Source organism: Pan paniscus, chromosome 6 (assembly GCF_029289425.2).
Source record: "Pan paniscus chromosome 6, NHGRI_mPanPan1-v2.0_pri, whole genome shotgun sequence".
In the NCBI taxonomy this organism is placed as follows: Eukaryota; Metazoa; Chordata; class Mammalia; order Primates; family Hominidae; genus Pan; species Pan paniscus.
Genome location: NC_073255.2, coordinates 179128028 through 179142511, shown reverse-complemented (window position 1 = coordinate 179142511; position 14484 = coordinate 179128028). Strand labels below are relative to the sequence as shown.

At 42.5% G+C, this 14484-nt stretch overlaps 1 protein-coding gene across 1 annotated transcript; it reads right to left on the bottom strand.

Annotated features, from left to right (window-relative positions):
* Positions 1 to 3271: 3271 nt before the first annotated feature.
* Positions 3272 to 12545, bottom strand: LOC100971990 (uncharacterized). Its single transcript, XM_003812435.2, has 4 exons — positions 12287 to 12545; positions 5595 to 5691; positions 3720 to 3877; positions 3272 to 3609 (listed from the first exon to the last, which is right to left on the bottom strand). The coding sequence occupies exons 1-4, from the start codon at positions 12543 to 12545 to the stop codon at positions 3272 to 3274; spliced, it is 852 nt and encodes a 283-aa protein (XP_003812483.1).
* Positions 12546 to 14484: the final 1939 nt, after the last annotated feature.

Here is a 14484-nt window from a genome sequence, read left to right as displayed (position 1 = left end):
GTGCGGTGTATACTGCTCAGGTGGTGGGCTTACCAAAGTCTTGCAAATCATCTTTGAAAACTTAACTCATGTAACCAAATACCACCTGTACACCAATAACATATGGAAAAATAAAAATTAAATTATAATAAAAAAGAAAAATACTCTCTCATGGCCTGCAGCCATGAACATGGACTGTCTTTTTGTGTTGTTTTTAAAAGGAGCTCCAAAACTGTATCTTTGGTGCGCAGAGCCCCACATTTGGAAGGACCCTGCACTTGGTTTTAAACTCTGCTGTCATGATCTTCAAATTCTCAACAGTGTTTGAACAAAGGACCTGCCAGTAAGTCTTGCCACTGGTTGTAAATACATGATTTTGTTTCATAGTCTGCTCACCTCTCCATGTGGTGGTTCCCTTTCAGCACAAGAGCATGACCAGGGTCTGGGTCACTCAGCATCTGTGGAACTTAAGAGTAAGGAAAACACAAATTAAAGCCACAGCAAAGGACCTCCTGGTACTGAAAGTCACAGCTGGGATCAAACAAGCCCACGAATAGGTTTCATATCTGCACCCAGGACTCTGCTTCAGCAGACAGAGAAACACACAGCACAGTGGCCTGGTGCCTGGGCAGGGCCAGAACAGGAAGATGGATTTTAGCTCAAGGCTCAGTGTTATGGGTTGGACACATGGGGTCAAGTCAAAGAGAACCCTTCTCCCAATAAGGCATCATCTGTCAATGAAGTCACTGTGATCATGGTTTGCTTGACCCCAGCATGTTCACTGTGTGAACACAAAGCCCAGCTGCATGTGTGTCTGATGGGAACTCAAAATAATTTCCTTAAAGATGATTAATTTTTGTCAAAATGTAACATAGGATTGTTTGATTGAATGAGTTGATGAGAAAATAAATGAATGAAAATGAATAAATTTTGTAGAATTAGCTTCTACCAGTCGAAAAGACCATTTGAGGTTATTTCAGCCCAATATCCAACTCCAGATAGAATTGTCCCTACCATAGATCAGGTAGCTCACATGGCTTCAACCACTTCTAAAACCATAAAACCTCCCAGGAACTCCTCCCTGCCTTGATGATTTAGCTATGTATTCAGGAGGTTTAATCAGAAGAGGTTTGACATTTGCATTAAAAATGTTTGTGAGCAAAATGACTCTCCAGTGATAGAAGTCACATCATTGGTTGTTGGGACAGACAGAGGCATTGCAGAGGGGAGTGAGGGACTTTCTGGGTGAGGTAGATACATCTCCATAGAGGTGTGGTTGCGTATGTAGATATATGTTGCTCAAAAGTCACTGATCTGTTCATTTAAAAGGTGTCCTGTTAACTTCATATAATTTATATATCAATAATGTTGATTTTTCAATGTCTGAGGAAATATGTATGCTACATCCTCTAGTTAATTTTATCAAATGAATTATCAGGCATATATATTTCCATTTCTGTGACCTCCGAGTCCTCGACCTAAGATTCCTTCGCAGAATGTGTCCATATGTGTCTTTGCACATTTGTATGGTAGAAGAGGTTGTCTGAGATCAGCAAAGGAAATCAAAATAGCTAGGCTTCTACTATATGCTAAATACTTTATGCCATTAAAGGTTATCTAGAACTCTTCTGATGGACAGTAGTAGTCTCATTTTATGGATTAAAAAAATTTAAAAACTAAACTTAACCCTTTAAGAACTGGCCTCAGGTCTTGATGAGCTGGTGTTAGAGTGGGAGTCAGGGCTGGGAGTCATGGTGCCCCTTCAGACTTCTTTCCCTACTCCACCGTCTCCAGGGTAAACTGATCTCTGACTATGACGCTATTAGAGCCAGCAGGGATGTAGGGGAAAACATTCCAATTTTTTGTAGGTTGGCTTTGCTACTGCATGAGATCAAAGACTTTAATACTTTCACTAATTCTGCTACTATCTAGAAGGCAGAGCCAGGTGTAAAGAGCAGAACATGAAAGTGAAACAGGAGCATGACCGCTGAAGCACAGCATCACAGGGAGACGCTTAGGCCTCCGGATAACTGCAGGTGGGCCTGACTGATGTCAGGCCCTTCACAAGAGGTGATGGAGCAGAGTCTTCTCTAACTCCCCCAGGGAAAGGCAGACTCCCTTTCCCGGTCCGCTAAGTAATGGGTGCTTTTCCTAGGCACTGACACTACTGCTAGACCAAGCTCCTCTAGGCTTCTTCCCAGGCGCTGGCGTTACCTCTAGGCCAAGGAGCCCTCTAGTGGCCCTGTCTGGGCGTGACAGAGGGCTCACACTCTTGTCTTCTGGTCACTTCTCACCGTGCCCCTTCAGCTCCTATCTCTGTATGGCCTGGTTTTTCCTAGGTTATAATTGTAGAGCAAGGATTATTATAATATTGGAATGAAGAGTAATGCTACAAACTGATGATTCATAATATTCGTATATCATCATATCTATAATCTATTACTAGTGTAACTATTCTTATTTTATATATTTTATTTATTATACTGGAACAGCTCATGCCCTCCGTCTCTTGCCTCAGGACCTGGGTGGCTTACCGCCCACACAAATGGGAGTGGACAGAGGCACATTTGCTGCCTGCGGGGTTCAGAGAAGGTGTCTGTCAGGGATATGGAGCTTTGATCAGGGCTGGAATTTACGCTCTAGCTTTGAGTTTAAATAAGAAAAATAGAGAAGAGACAAGATGGAAGATAGAATAATAGAATTGGGTTGACAGATATTTCTCAAACCCATTCCCCAAAAGCTCAGTTGTCTACTGTTCTCTCCAGCTGGCTCCTGCCCTGGGACCCTTGCCTGGAAGTTGCCTCTATGATTCCCCCAAACCCAGTGCTGCTTGACCTTGGGTGTCAGCAACCTATGACAGAATGGACCCCTGGTTCCTGAGAAAGAGAGGCATGGAGACCACCAGGCATAAAGTGTCAGAAGAACTTGGCTCCTCACAGGACACTGTGTGGCCCAGTGCAGGGTATGACTCTGCAGTGACGCAGGTGGTTGTTGAGAGGGTCTTATAAAATCTTAAACTAAACAATCCCCATATAGCATGCTTGCTTTATTTTACAATTTAAAAAGGGATTTTAAAAAGACTAGATCTGAATGTGTTTATCATTTTTCAAATCAGTTAACAGGGCAGAGTCACAAGCTAAAGAAAACCCACACTCTAAATATGAGCATAGGATGTAACGTTGCCACATGGATGAATGAGCAGGTGCTATGATGTTCTGAAGCTTCTGTCTGAGCTCTTGCAGGAAATGTTCACCAAAGGCTTTGGTGGCCCCCACGGCTTCCTGGAGGGCCTCTAAGGTTTCTGCACAGGAAAGCGGTGACTCTGCAAGGCTGTGTCTTGGCTGCTGGCACAGAGATACAGGGCTGAGTCTTCTGGCTGCAGGGCGTGTAGGTGAAGGAATAAGTGAGAGCTGTTGGGGCATTCAGGTGAGAAGCGACTTGGCACACTGTTGTTTTCAGTCTGTTCTTTAAAGTTGTAGACAAACATGAGCTCCAGTGGCTTCTTAGCACTTTGCTTGTACCAATACATAGCGTTATGACCCAGATGTTGTTCACATTTCAAAGACTTCTTATTTGTCATTCCCATGACCAGGTGTCTTGGTGTCTGCGTAACTCCCATTTCCATGGGGACTGTGGGGGGAAAGGGACAAAATTCAGGCAGAGCCCAGGAGGAGGCTTGTTGCTGAAGTCACAAGGAAAAAGCTTGGAATTCAAGGACAGCTGATTTGAACCCAACTCACCCGCTCCCAGGAGACAGAGAACCGCACAGCAGAGCAGCCTGCAGCCCATGCTAGCCTCGGGTCTGAGATGGGGCCTCTGACTGGGGTCCTCTGGGTGAGGTGCAGGGCTCTGGTCTCCTTGGCCTTGGTTGGTGGTTTTTCCTGTGATGTCACTGCTCCTGACAGTTTCACCAGACCCAGGGGATATTTATACCCGGCCGTTTTACATCCTTTCTAGGTCCTGATAGAAGGTAGATTTGAATTGTCTGGGCTGGGATGAATGGGCTGGGGAGAAAGGGCAGAGTCAGCTTTTTACCCCCCAAGGATATTCCTCTGGCAGGGGCTCCTTTGCTCTCAGCTGCTTCCTCATTATGTGGATCCTACCCCTGTCTCTGTCCCCGTGTCTTTCAGGATCCCTCTCAGAAACAGACCACTCCCATTCAAGAAATCTCCTTCTCCTCTGAGGGATCACACAAGACAGCACCATTCAAAATGTCCATTCCCTCAATGCCTAAGCGCGGTGGAGCCCTTTTTGCTCGGCTCTGTGGAGGGAGGGTGGCTACATGACCACGGATGCAGTGTGGACCAGCGCCCATCTTTCAAGGGCATGGCTGTGATGCCAACCAGCAACCAGGCACCAGGGAGGGAGCTGAGGGAGCACGAAAGGGATGAGCCACTCTCAGTCCCTGAAGTGGAGGGGCATGAGCCTTGGCTGGGCTTAGAGCTAACATACACAGGATGCTGAAAAAGAACAACCCAAGGTGTGTGGAACAAGGGAAAGGGAAATCAGCTTGAAACTGACATAATAAATAAACACAAAAATGAAATGATTCATAATCCCTAAGTGATTTTAACCATCTATTGTTAATAGCACATGTTTGTTAGTATTTTGTAATGACAATTGTGATTGTACGGTTAAGGTTGTAGTTACAATCAGTTACATAAAAATCTATGTTGGGGGTAGAAGGGAGTTACCATGATTAAACTATGGGTTGATAATTTAGAGATTTTTTAACTTGGAGATGTGCTGGGCCTGGAGGAAAGTGTTAGCATTTTTCTGATGTGTAAATTGTTTCAGAGTATTTTTATGTGGCCCTTAAAGCAAAGAATGTAAAGGCATGTAGATCAGAATTTAAGAAAAGTGGTTGAATTGTCTCCTCCTGAACAGGTTACATATATGAGAGACCTTCAACCTGCTACAGTTGGATATACTTCATTCTTAGATAAGAACCTAACATCAACCTGATTTAAAGGTTAATGTTGTTAGTATTCACATTATTATAATAGAAGTCTGCTTCAGCAAGGAAACAGTTCTTGGCCCTTCCACCAAAAAAGAAAAAAAAATTGAATTAAAAAGAATTTGATATCATTGTGTGGCTCTCAATAAGTAAACCAAATTTCAAGGATTTTTGTTTTTTAGTGGGATTCAACCTACCTTGAATAACAATGACAATGAGAGGCTTGACTGCCCTGAGGTCAGTAGCTAACATAAACATGTCTCAAAGCATAGGGTGGGTGACAGGTGAGTTGAAGTCATCTGAATTCCAGATGGATCTGAAGAAGGAGAATGACCTCAGGACAGTCTGAATTGCAAGAAAGAAGAGTGAAGAGTGGAATGGTAATGTGAAGTAAAGTCAGTAAACATGTCTGTACCAAATATCGTTAGTTTATGTGATTGAAGATAGGACATAACTGACTCCAAGACAGCTGGGATTTAGGACACAGGGTAGTAAAAAGGAACCCAAAAATTATATGTAAGAAAACCCCCCTTTTTTTCCTGAGCCAGATCCTAAATTGTGTATGCAGAGGGTGGCAGACCAGAAGGCTGAGCAAAGAACAAGCTCTGGAAGGCTGAAGACATGGGCAGAGATTTCAGAAGAGCCAGGGCATTCAGACCCAGTTGCAGGGGAGTGATGTGGCGAATACACTGTGATTCCCACTAAGACCCTGGGAAGGCCATGCACTAGCAATGATGACCACACGCTGGGGCTCCCTAAGAGGAAGGGCAAAGCTCAAATAGAACCTAGCAAGTCCTACATTTAACCCTTCCAGAATAAAACCCAACACTCTTTCCAAGAGATAACATAATCCAGAGCCTCAAGCCTATGTCGTCCAAAATGCTTTACATAAACCCTTTCTAATCTTTCATGGAGGATATTTAGAAGTCTTCTAATCATTCATGCCACCCAAAAATCTATCTCCTTTCAGATCCGTACTACTACCAATGTTACTGTAACACAATATCAGTTTCATCATGTTGTTTCACTTGGAGTAGGACCAGTGGCTCACCACTGCCTAGGGATTTATGTCCAAAGTCCTTTCCATGTCAATTCTAGATTTGCTTCAACTTCGCTCCTGCTCACCTCCCCACGTGCTGTCTTTCTTTCAGCCCAAGCACATGGCAGGGGTCCAGGCCACTCAGCATCTATAGGGCTTATTTGAGAAGGACACAGAAATTAAAGTCAGAGCAAAGGGGGCCCTGCTACTGTCATTCACAGCTGGGATCCAGCAAGCCCATGAGTGGGTGCTACCACTGTGCCAAGAACTTCTCTGGGCCAGAACCCAGAAGGAGACATGGTGCTGGAGCCTGGTGCCCAGGGTAGGGCCAGAACAAAAAGGGAGATTTCCTAGCTCAAAGTTCAGGTTTTATGGGTTGGATACTTGGGGTAAAAGCAAAGAGAACCCTTTTCCACATGTGACACCATCTCCCAACAAAGTCACTGTTACCATGGTTTGTTTGGTGCCATTGCATTCAGTGTGTGAACTTGAAGGCCAATTAAATATGTGTCAGATGGGAACTCAAAATAGTTCCATTAAAATGATTAATTGTTGTCACAATACCATTATAAAATAAAAAATTTGAATGAGTGAGTAGATGAGAAAAGAAATAAATAAAAATGAATAAATAATTTTGGAGAATGAGCTTCCACCAGCTGGAAAGTAATTTTGAGGCTATTTCATCCTCTTACCTATCTCCAGATAGGATTGTCCCTAACATGGATCAGGTAGCTCACAGAACTTTAGCCTCTTTTAAAACCATAAAACTTTCCAGGACCACCTTGCACTCTTAAATGTATGTATTTGAAAAGGATTAATCAATACAGGTTTTAAAATGTTACTAATAGATTTTTTGAAAAAAATGTATTCTCCAGTGATAGAAATCACATCATTGGTTGTCAGAGATGGAGACAGTCATGGCAAAGGGGTATGAGAGAGCTTTCTGGGTGATAGAGACCTTTTTATAGGGATAGTGGTTGTAAGGATATACATATATATCCTTATAACCCATATATATGTCTATATATATATATATATATAACCATTGATCTGTTTATTTAGCATGTGTAATGTTTATATTGTACAATTTATATATCAATAATGCTGATTTTAAAATGTCTGAGAAGGCATGTACGCTATGTTCTGCAGGTAATTTCATCAAATGAATCATCAAGCATATATATTTCCACTTCTGTGAGTTCTGAGTCCTCAGCCTAAGATTCCTAGGCAGAATGTGTTCATATTTGTCTTTGCTCATTGGCACAGTGGAAGAGGCTGCTTGAGATTAGCAAAGGAAATCAAAATAGCTAGAATCTACTATATGCTAGATACTTTGTGATATTAAATCTTTGTACAACTCTTCATATGGGCAGTAGTCATCTCATTTTACAGAAAAAAAACCCAAAACACAAACTAAATGCAGCATGTCAAGAATGGCCTCAGGTCTTTACAAGTTGGTGTTAGAATGGGAGTCAGGGCTGAGTGTCATGGCATCTAGCCAGAGATCTCTCCTTACGTCACTGTCTCCAGGGTAAACTGATCTCTTTCCATGTTGTTAGAGCCAGTTGATCTGAAAGGGATGTAGGATCCAATATTCTGATTTTTGAAGGTAGGCATCTCTCTCTATGAAATGCACTATAGCACAGAGTTATAAATGCAAAAATTGGACAGATCAGGGTTGAAGTCCCAATACTGTATCCTAATAGCTCTTCAATTTGGTCAAGTTTTTTAACCTATGAGCCAATTCCCTCATCTGTAAAATGAGAATAGCATTTGCATCTTAAGGTTTTTTTCTGATAGCTGAATTTCTAATTAATTGAACGTTTTCAAATGAAAGATTTTTATTTGGCATATAGTGAATTGACAAATAAAAGTTGGCATTATTATTTTTTTCTGAATGTTCTCCATGGAGCAGAATTTATCTGTGAATGTGCCTGAATAAACTCAGTGCTTGCAGCTCTGCAAATGACTCTGCCACTCACATGACAGAGAGTTTCATAGAAATAGCCAAATGTTATATCCATTTAATCCTGCAGATCTGAAATATGGAATATTATTAAGGGTTAGAAAAGAAAAACAATCCTTCCATATGTGTCATAGATGAACCTGGAGGACATTGTTCTAAGTGAATAAGTCAAGCACAGAAACGCAAACACTGCATGTTTCTGTTTATATGAGGCAACCATGTCAAACTCATGGAAGCAAAGATGAGAATGTTTCTTTCCAAGAGCTGGGAGTTGGGGAAAATGGGGAGTTGCTGTCAACAGGTATAAAATTTCAGTTAAGCAGGATGAGGAAGTTCTAGAGACCTTCTGTACAACCTTGTGCCTGTAGACTATGATACTGTTTTGTATACTTAAAAATCTGTTCAGAGGATAGATCTCATGTTAAATGTCCTTACCAAAAGTTTAAATAAAAAAGAAATACAAGCTGGCAAAGAAGAGAGAAGGAGAAACCAAAGAGAGAATGAGAAGAAGAAAGGAAATATATAAATTCAAAAACTAAGTACACTAAACATAAAACAATTGAAAATAAACATAAAACAATTGAAAAATGAAAATAAATGCAGACCTTAGTGTTATAAATAGCCAAAAAATATTTTTTATTTTTAAATATTCTTTCTTTCTTTATTTATTTTCTTTTTTTATTTTTTAAAATCTGCCATCATCTGCAGATACTTTTCTTTTTAATTTTCTATTTGACAACATAGGGTATCTTATACACAGTAGGTCCCCCAAAAAAGTTTATTGAATAAAAGAATAAAATAAATTAACTAGTGAATAACAATTACTAGTGTTCCTTTTTCTCAAGATATGTTGCATCCATTACAGGAAGTCTACAGTTCAGAAAATTACCACCCCTTTTTTTTCTTTTTCTTTTTCTTTTTTTCCTTCCTTCCTTCCTTCCTTCCTTCCTTCCTTCCTTCCTTCCTTCCTTCTCTCTCTCTCTCTCTCTCTTTCTTTCTTTCTTTCAGGAGTCTAGCTCTGTTGTCCAGCCTGGATTGCAATGGCACAATCTTAGCTCACTGCAACCTCCACCTCCTGAGTTCAAACAATTCCCATTTCTCAGCCTCCTGAGTAGCTGGGATTACAGGTGCCCACCAGTATGCCTGGCTGATTTATTTTATTTTTAGTAGAGACGTGGTTTTTCCATGTTGGCAGGCTAGTCTTGAACTCCTGGGCTCAAGCAATTCACCTGTCTCAGCCTCCCAAAGTGCTGGGATTACAGCTGTGAAGCATCATGCCTGGCCAGAAAATTACAATTTTTTTTTTTGTCTCAATGAAGGATGAATGTATATGCTTGGCCTGGAAGTCACATGTTCCTTGGACTTCTCAGGGAAGAGACTATACTGATTATGTATGAGGCATGAACTTCACAACCTGTTGATGGGGACCTGTAAAGGGGAAAGCAGGTGAAAGGATAGAGCTACAAAGAAGGGGTTAAGGAGAGGTGTTGGCAGAACAGGCTTCAGACTTATTTTATTTCATTTTGTTTTATTTTGAGACAGAGTCTCACTCTGTTGCTCAGGATGGAGTGCAATGGCATGATCTCGGCTCACTGCAACCTCTGCCTCCTGGGTTCAAGCGATTCTCCTGTATTGGCCACCTGAGTAGCTGGGATTACAGGTGTGCACCACCACACCTGGCCAAATTTTTGTATTTTTAGTAGAGATAGGGTTTCACCAATTTTCCCAGGCTGGTCTCGAACTCCTGAGCTCAGGAGATTTGCCCACCTCGGCCTCCCAAACTGCTAGGGTCACAGGTGTGAGCCACTGCACCCAGTCTTCAGCCAGTTATTAAATATGAGACTCAGGACAGCTGATTTCCTTCAGATTCATAAACAGGTAAAATAATACTTATCCTGCATAATTTATGTGAATATTAAAGCAGACCACATGTAGAAGCAGCAGAAAGTGCCTGGGAAAAGCCTATCAGCTCTCCAGGGCCTGAACCCTTCTGGCTGGCAGCATGTCTCTCACGGTCACTTCCTGAGTGGGGGCAGGAATGTTTCTGGAGCTTCCTGCGGGAACTGGCCTTTGCGAGTTTCTCTCCCTGCAGGCCACCACTGCCCCTTGCACCCTTTGGCAGGTCCCAGGCTCAGCTGCTCCATGCATCTGTCCCACACAGCCCTGAAACTAAAGGTTTGGTGGGTGGAGAGCAGGCCCCACATGCCCACATCACACCTTACTTTCCTCTACCTGCCCTGTCCCTGCCCTGACACTGATTCCCAGCCCTTGTGGCTGAAGCTCCTTCACCATCCACTGCCCAAGCAGACACAGGGACACTCTACTCTTTGGTGCAAACTGAGGCCTCCAGCACCTCTACTCTTCTCTGGTAGTGGGGAGTTTGTGTTTAACTCGGGATCCACTCTGAATCAAACCACTCCCCTGAAGCCAGCAGGCAGCCAAGCATAGTCTTCAGCTCCTCTCTTGGCCACCTTCCCACCCCTCTCCAGGGTTCCCTGCAGCATTGTGGAGCCACAGCGTTACCAAGTGGCCAACATTCCACAGTCTCATGGATTCACACCTGACCTGATGAGCTCAAGATTGTCCAAATCAGGAACAAAGATGCCCCACTCCCACCCTTGCAACCCTCATCCTCACACCCTCTATGCTTTCCGCAAAAGGCCAATTTAGGGTTGATCTTCAAATTCACCCTGGGCCAAGTGAGGCAAAAGGACACATGAACCAATCTTTTTATTACAAAATAAACCGTTGTTGCACTTAGAGAGCAGCCAAAATTAAGCAGACCCTTAATTAAACAGTGTGAGGATGTCAAGTCCCCCTAGCCCAGAAACACTGCATTGTTCCCTGGCTCCCTTTGCTTAATCAGACCCAATCTTTTCCTATTTTGTATTTAAGTTAATATCAGTAAATTTTACATCATGTGTTTTATAAGAGAGGATTTCCTGATTTTTTTTTTTTTTTTTTTTTTTGAGATGGAGTCTCGCTCTATCACGCAGGCTGGAGTGCAGTGGTGCGATCTCGGCTCAGTGCAACCTCCACCTCCCAGGTTCAAGTGATTCTCCTGCCGCAGCCTCCTGAGTAGCCGGGATTACAGGGGTGCACCACCATGCCTGGCTAAATTTTTGTATTTTTGGCAGAGATGGGGTTTCACCATGTTGGCCAGGCTGGTCTCAAACTCCTGACCTCGTGATCCACCTCCCTCAGCCTCCTAAAGTGCTGGGATTACAGGCATGAGCCACTGCACCCGGCCCCATTTTTTGAGTTTACAAATTTATTTCTGAATTTGTAAAATTTTAAAATAAACAACCTTATCGGCTATAACTTAGGCCGATTCAGTGGCTGTGACATTTCCCATCACTCCCTGGGGTTAGGAAAGTGCCTATGAACTCCACCAGTGATCCAGTGATGCTTAGTAAATGCCACCCACAGAAACTATTTGCATCTCCACAAGAAAACATACTCACACTCACAAGCACACGCACACAACGTGTTTTAATTGGCAAGGCTGATGAGGTTCAATTACTGAGCACAGCTACTTTTTCTTTCAGTGTTTTAAGTTGATTTCTGAGAAGGACCATTGTTGATGTTTCCAGTCTCACCAAATATCTAAAGATGTGGTCATGGAAATTGTGGTTATGATGACAAATATTTTTCAGCAAGATTGTGAGACTGGATAAATGTCACTAAGACGTAATGATTTTCTTTTTTCTCAGAAGAACATTTGCAAATTCTGACTTTAAACACAGTTCGGGTACTTTAGAGAACAAGTCATCAATTATGACTGTGAAGACAGGACTGCTTAGGATATTGCAGAATTTGTGTAGAAAACTGAGCCTATCCCTAAAGACTCTCCAGTATGTTTCATGTAGTAGAAGTCTCTTGTAAAGAGGAGATAGTAATTCATATATTCCAGGGGTCTATGTAAGTGGACTTGAATTGATTCATGTTATAAACATCAGGCAGTTCCAATTATATTCTTGGTTTGGCCTATGGAGTGAAGAGAGTGATATCATAGAGTGCCAGAGAATGCTGGGATGAGAAGTGAAGAGGAAGACAGGTGGGAGGGAGCCTGTCCTTGGCAGATGAGCAGTATCTGGCCCTGTCGTGGGAAAATAAAGGTCCTTCTGGGCCATGGAAACAGTGAGTGCAAACGCAGAGGATGTGAAAGGCTGCTGAGTTTTACAAAATCTTCGGAAACCGTTTGGTCACAGAAGGTAATCAGATCTGGATGACGAGTGTTAGAAAGCATTCCTAGGAAAGCAGAATTTATCTTGGGGAGAAGTGCAGAGCATTTTCTCCTTCAAAACCAAGGACAATCTGACATTCTCTGTATTTTGGGAAGTACCTGACTTCCCTGAGGAGTTAAGATCAGGGCCAGAGTCGAGAAGGAAGACATCAGGACCAACTTCAGGGTTCTTACAGGAGACAAGCGGCTGTTTGGTGTTTTTCCCAACTGAAACTGGCCTCAACGTGATGCCAATTGCTATCAGTCCTTTCTTTATATTTTCTAGGTGTCGAAAACTTTTGGAGTGGGGAGAAGAACGTTCGTGGTGCACAGAACACGACCTTTCATCATTTTCTGCTCTATTACTATTTTCAGTCATCTTTGATCAGGTTCTCTTTTCTTGACTTCTCCCAAATCTCAGTTTCTTCTTCCTCAAGTATATAAAGCAAACTCCTGTGACTCTACCTTCTTCACTATGCCATTTTCAACAATCTTGACCCCAAAATAAAATTCCCTGCCCTGAATAAAGAAGACCCAAGCTATGAAATCACAAAAACTTCCTCTATCCTGGTAGTTTACAGCGTCTGGTGAAGTCGGTAATTTCTCAAAAAAAATAAAACAGGGACCAACCCTAGACAGACAGAGATATGCCACCTTTAAGACAAAGAACTCAAAATCATGCTTTGAGGAAACTCAATGAAATTCAAGATAAACAAACATGTCCCCCAAAATTACAGTCAATGTTACGATAAAAATAAAGATTAGTAAAAGACTGACCAGATAATGAGATAGCCTTATATTTCCAAGGTCATCTTGACCTTCAAGAAGGGGTCAAATATGCATTAACAAGTGAAAAATAGGAATATAAAAAGTAGGATCATTTGCAAGGCAATACACAGTATCTAATGTGGAAAGTAAGGATGGATATAATTAAGACCAGCAAAAGGCCTGCTATGTGAAATGAGTAACTTGCACAAGGCACATCTGCTGATCTGAGCAGCGGAGAGGGAAGAGATTATTCTGGAAGAGGCAGAGGAGTGGTGTGAGATAAGGACACACTGGTGCAAAATAGTATCATTAGCAAACAGAACCTGCCGGGGGACTGTGGCCTTTCCACTGTCCACTGTCCTCTGTGAGAGCTCACATGCACCATTTTCTGTTCCAAGGATTTGCTCCCGCAGCCCTCACTCCACCCCAGTTAGAAGCTGCTGGTATTTACTCCTCTGCAGTCTCCCATGGACAAACTCCCACTCCTTCTTCGTGGAGCATGGTCTAAAGCAGAGGTCATCTCTCCCTCCCTCCAAATCCCACAGTAATTGGCATGAGCCTCTCTCATAGCTTGCTCACTTGCCACCTAATTCTGCACCTTTTCATTTCAACTAGATTGAGAGTTAGGTGCGGATCATGAACCTTAAACAACACCTTCATCAACAGGATGTGTAAATGACTGCTTTCACTGTTCTATCGTGAACAGAAGAAATACACCATTAAAATGATTGTTTAAATTAATTTAACCACAAAAACCTTCCCAAATGCTGTCAACAATGCAACTGCAAAAGAATTACTCTCCTAAATTGTGAGATTGTAGAATGAAACAAGAAGCAAAGAAAATTATGTCAAATATTGGAGAGGAGCCTCAGAATTTTAATCCCTCTTTTACAAATATCATTTGACATGATGCCTCTCTCTACCTGAGACACAGAATGGCACCTGTGCCCCATACCCACTGGAGACTGCGGAAATCTGGAGGGAGCCACCTTGGTGATTCTGCCCCAAGAGAAGGGATTCTCTGGAGCTCCAGACAACATCCTGGGACTAAGATGGACAGTGGCAGTATTGTAGCTTGGAGAGGATAATATTTAAGGTGAGTATGATCCTTCTGACCTCTCAGCCCAAAATTAATCCAGGGTCATACCTGACAGTCAGGGGCTGCTTAGTTTCCTATGCAAATTAGTCCATGCTGCAGGGTCTGTCAGTGCCACAGAGGAATAGCGGTGCACTATAGTATAAAGTGACTCACAGCCCAGAGCTTCTGCTTGTCCCATCTCTGTTCTCAGTGATTGCAGCATCTGCATATTTCATGCAAGGAAGGATAATTTGAAAATAATGGACTGGTTCCCTGTTTCCTTTAGCTACATTCCAAATAGTTGTCTTGTTTCAGACTGGCATGCTCATAGGAGACACAGACCCACAGAGCAAGGGAATTTGGAGATTGGATAGAAGTAGGATCACTTGAGATTCCCTTAGACTATGGCTTCTAGGAGCAGAAACAGATGGACAGTGGATTCTGAGCCTTTTTGGCCCCATAAGACATGCCC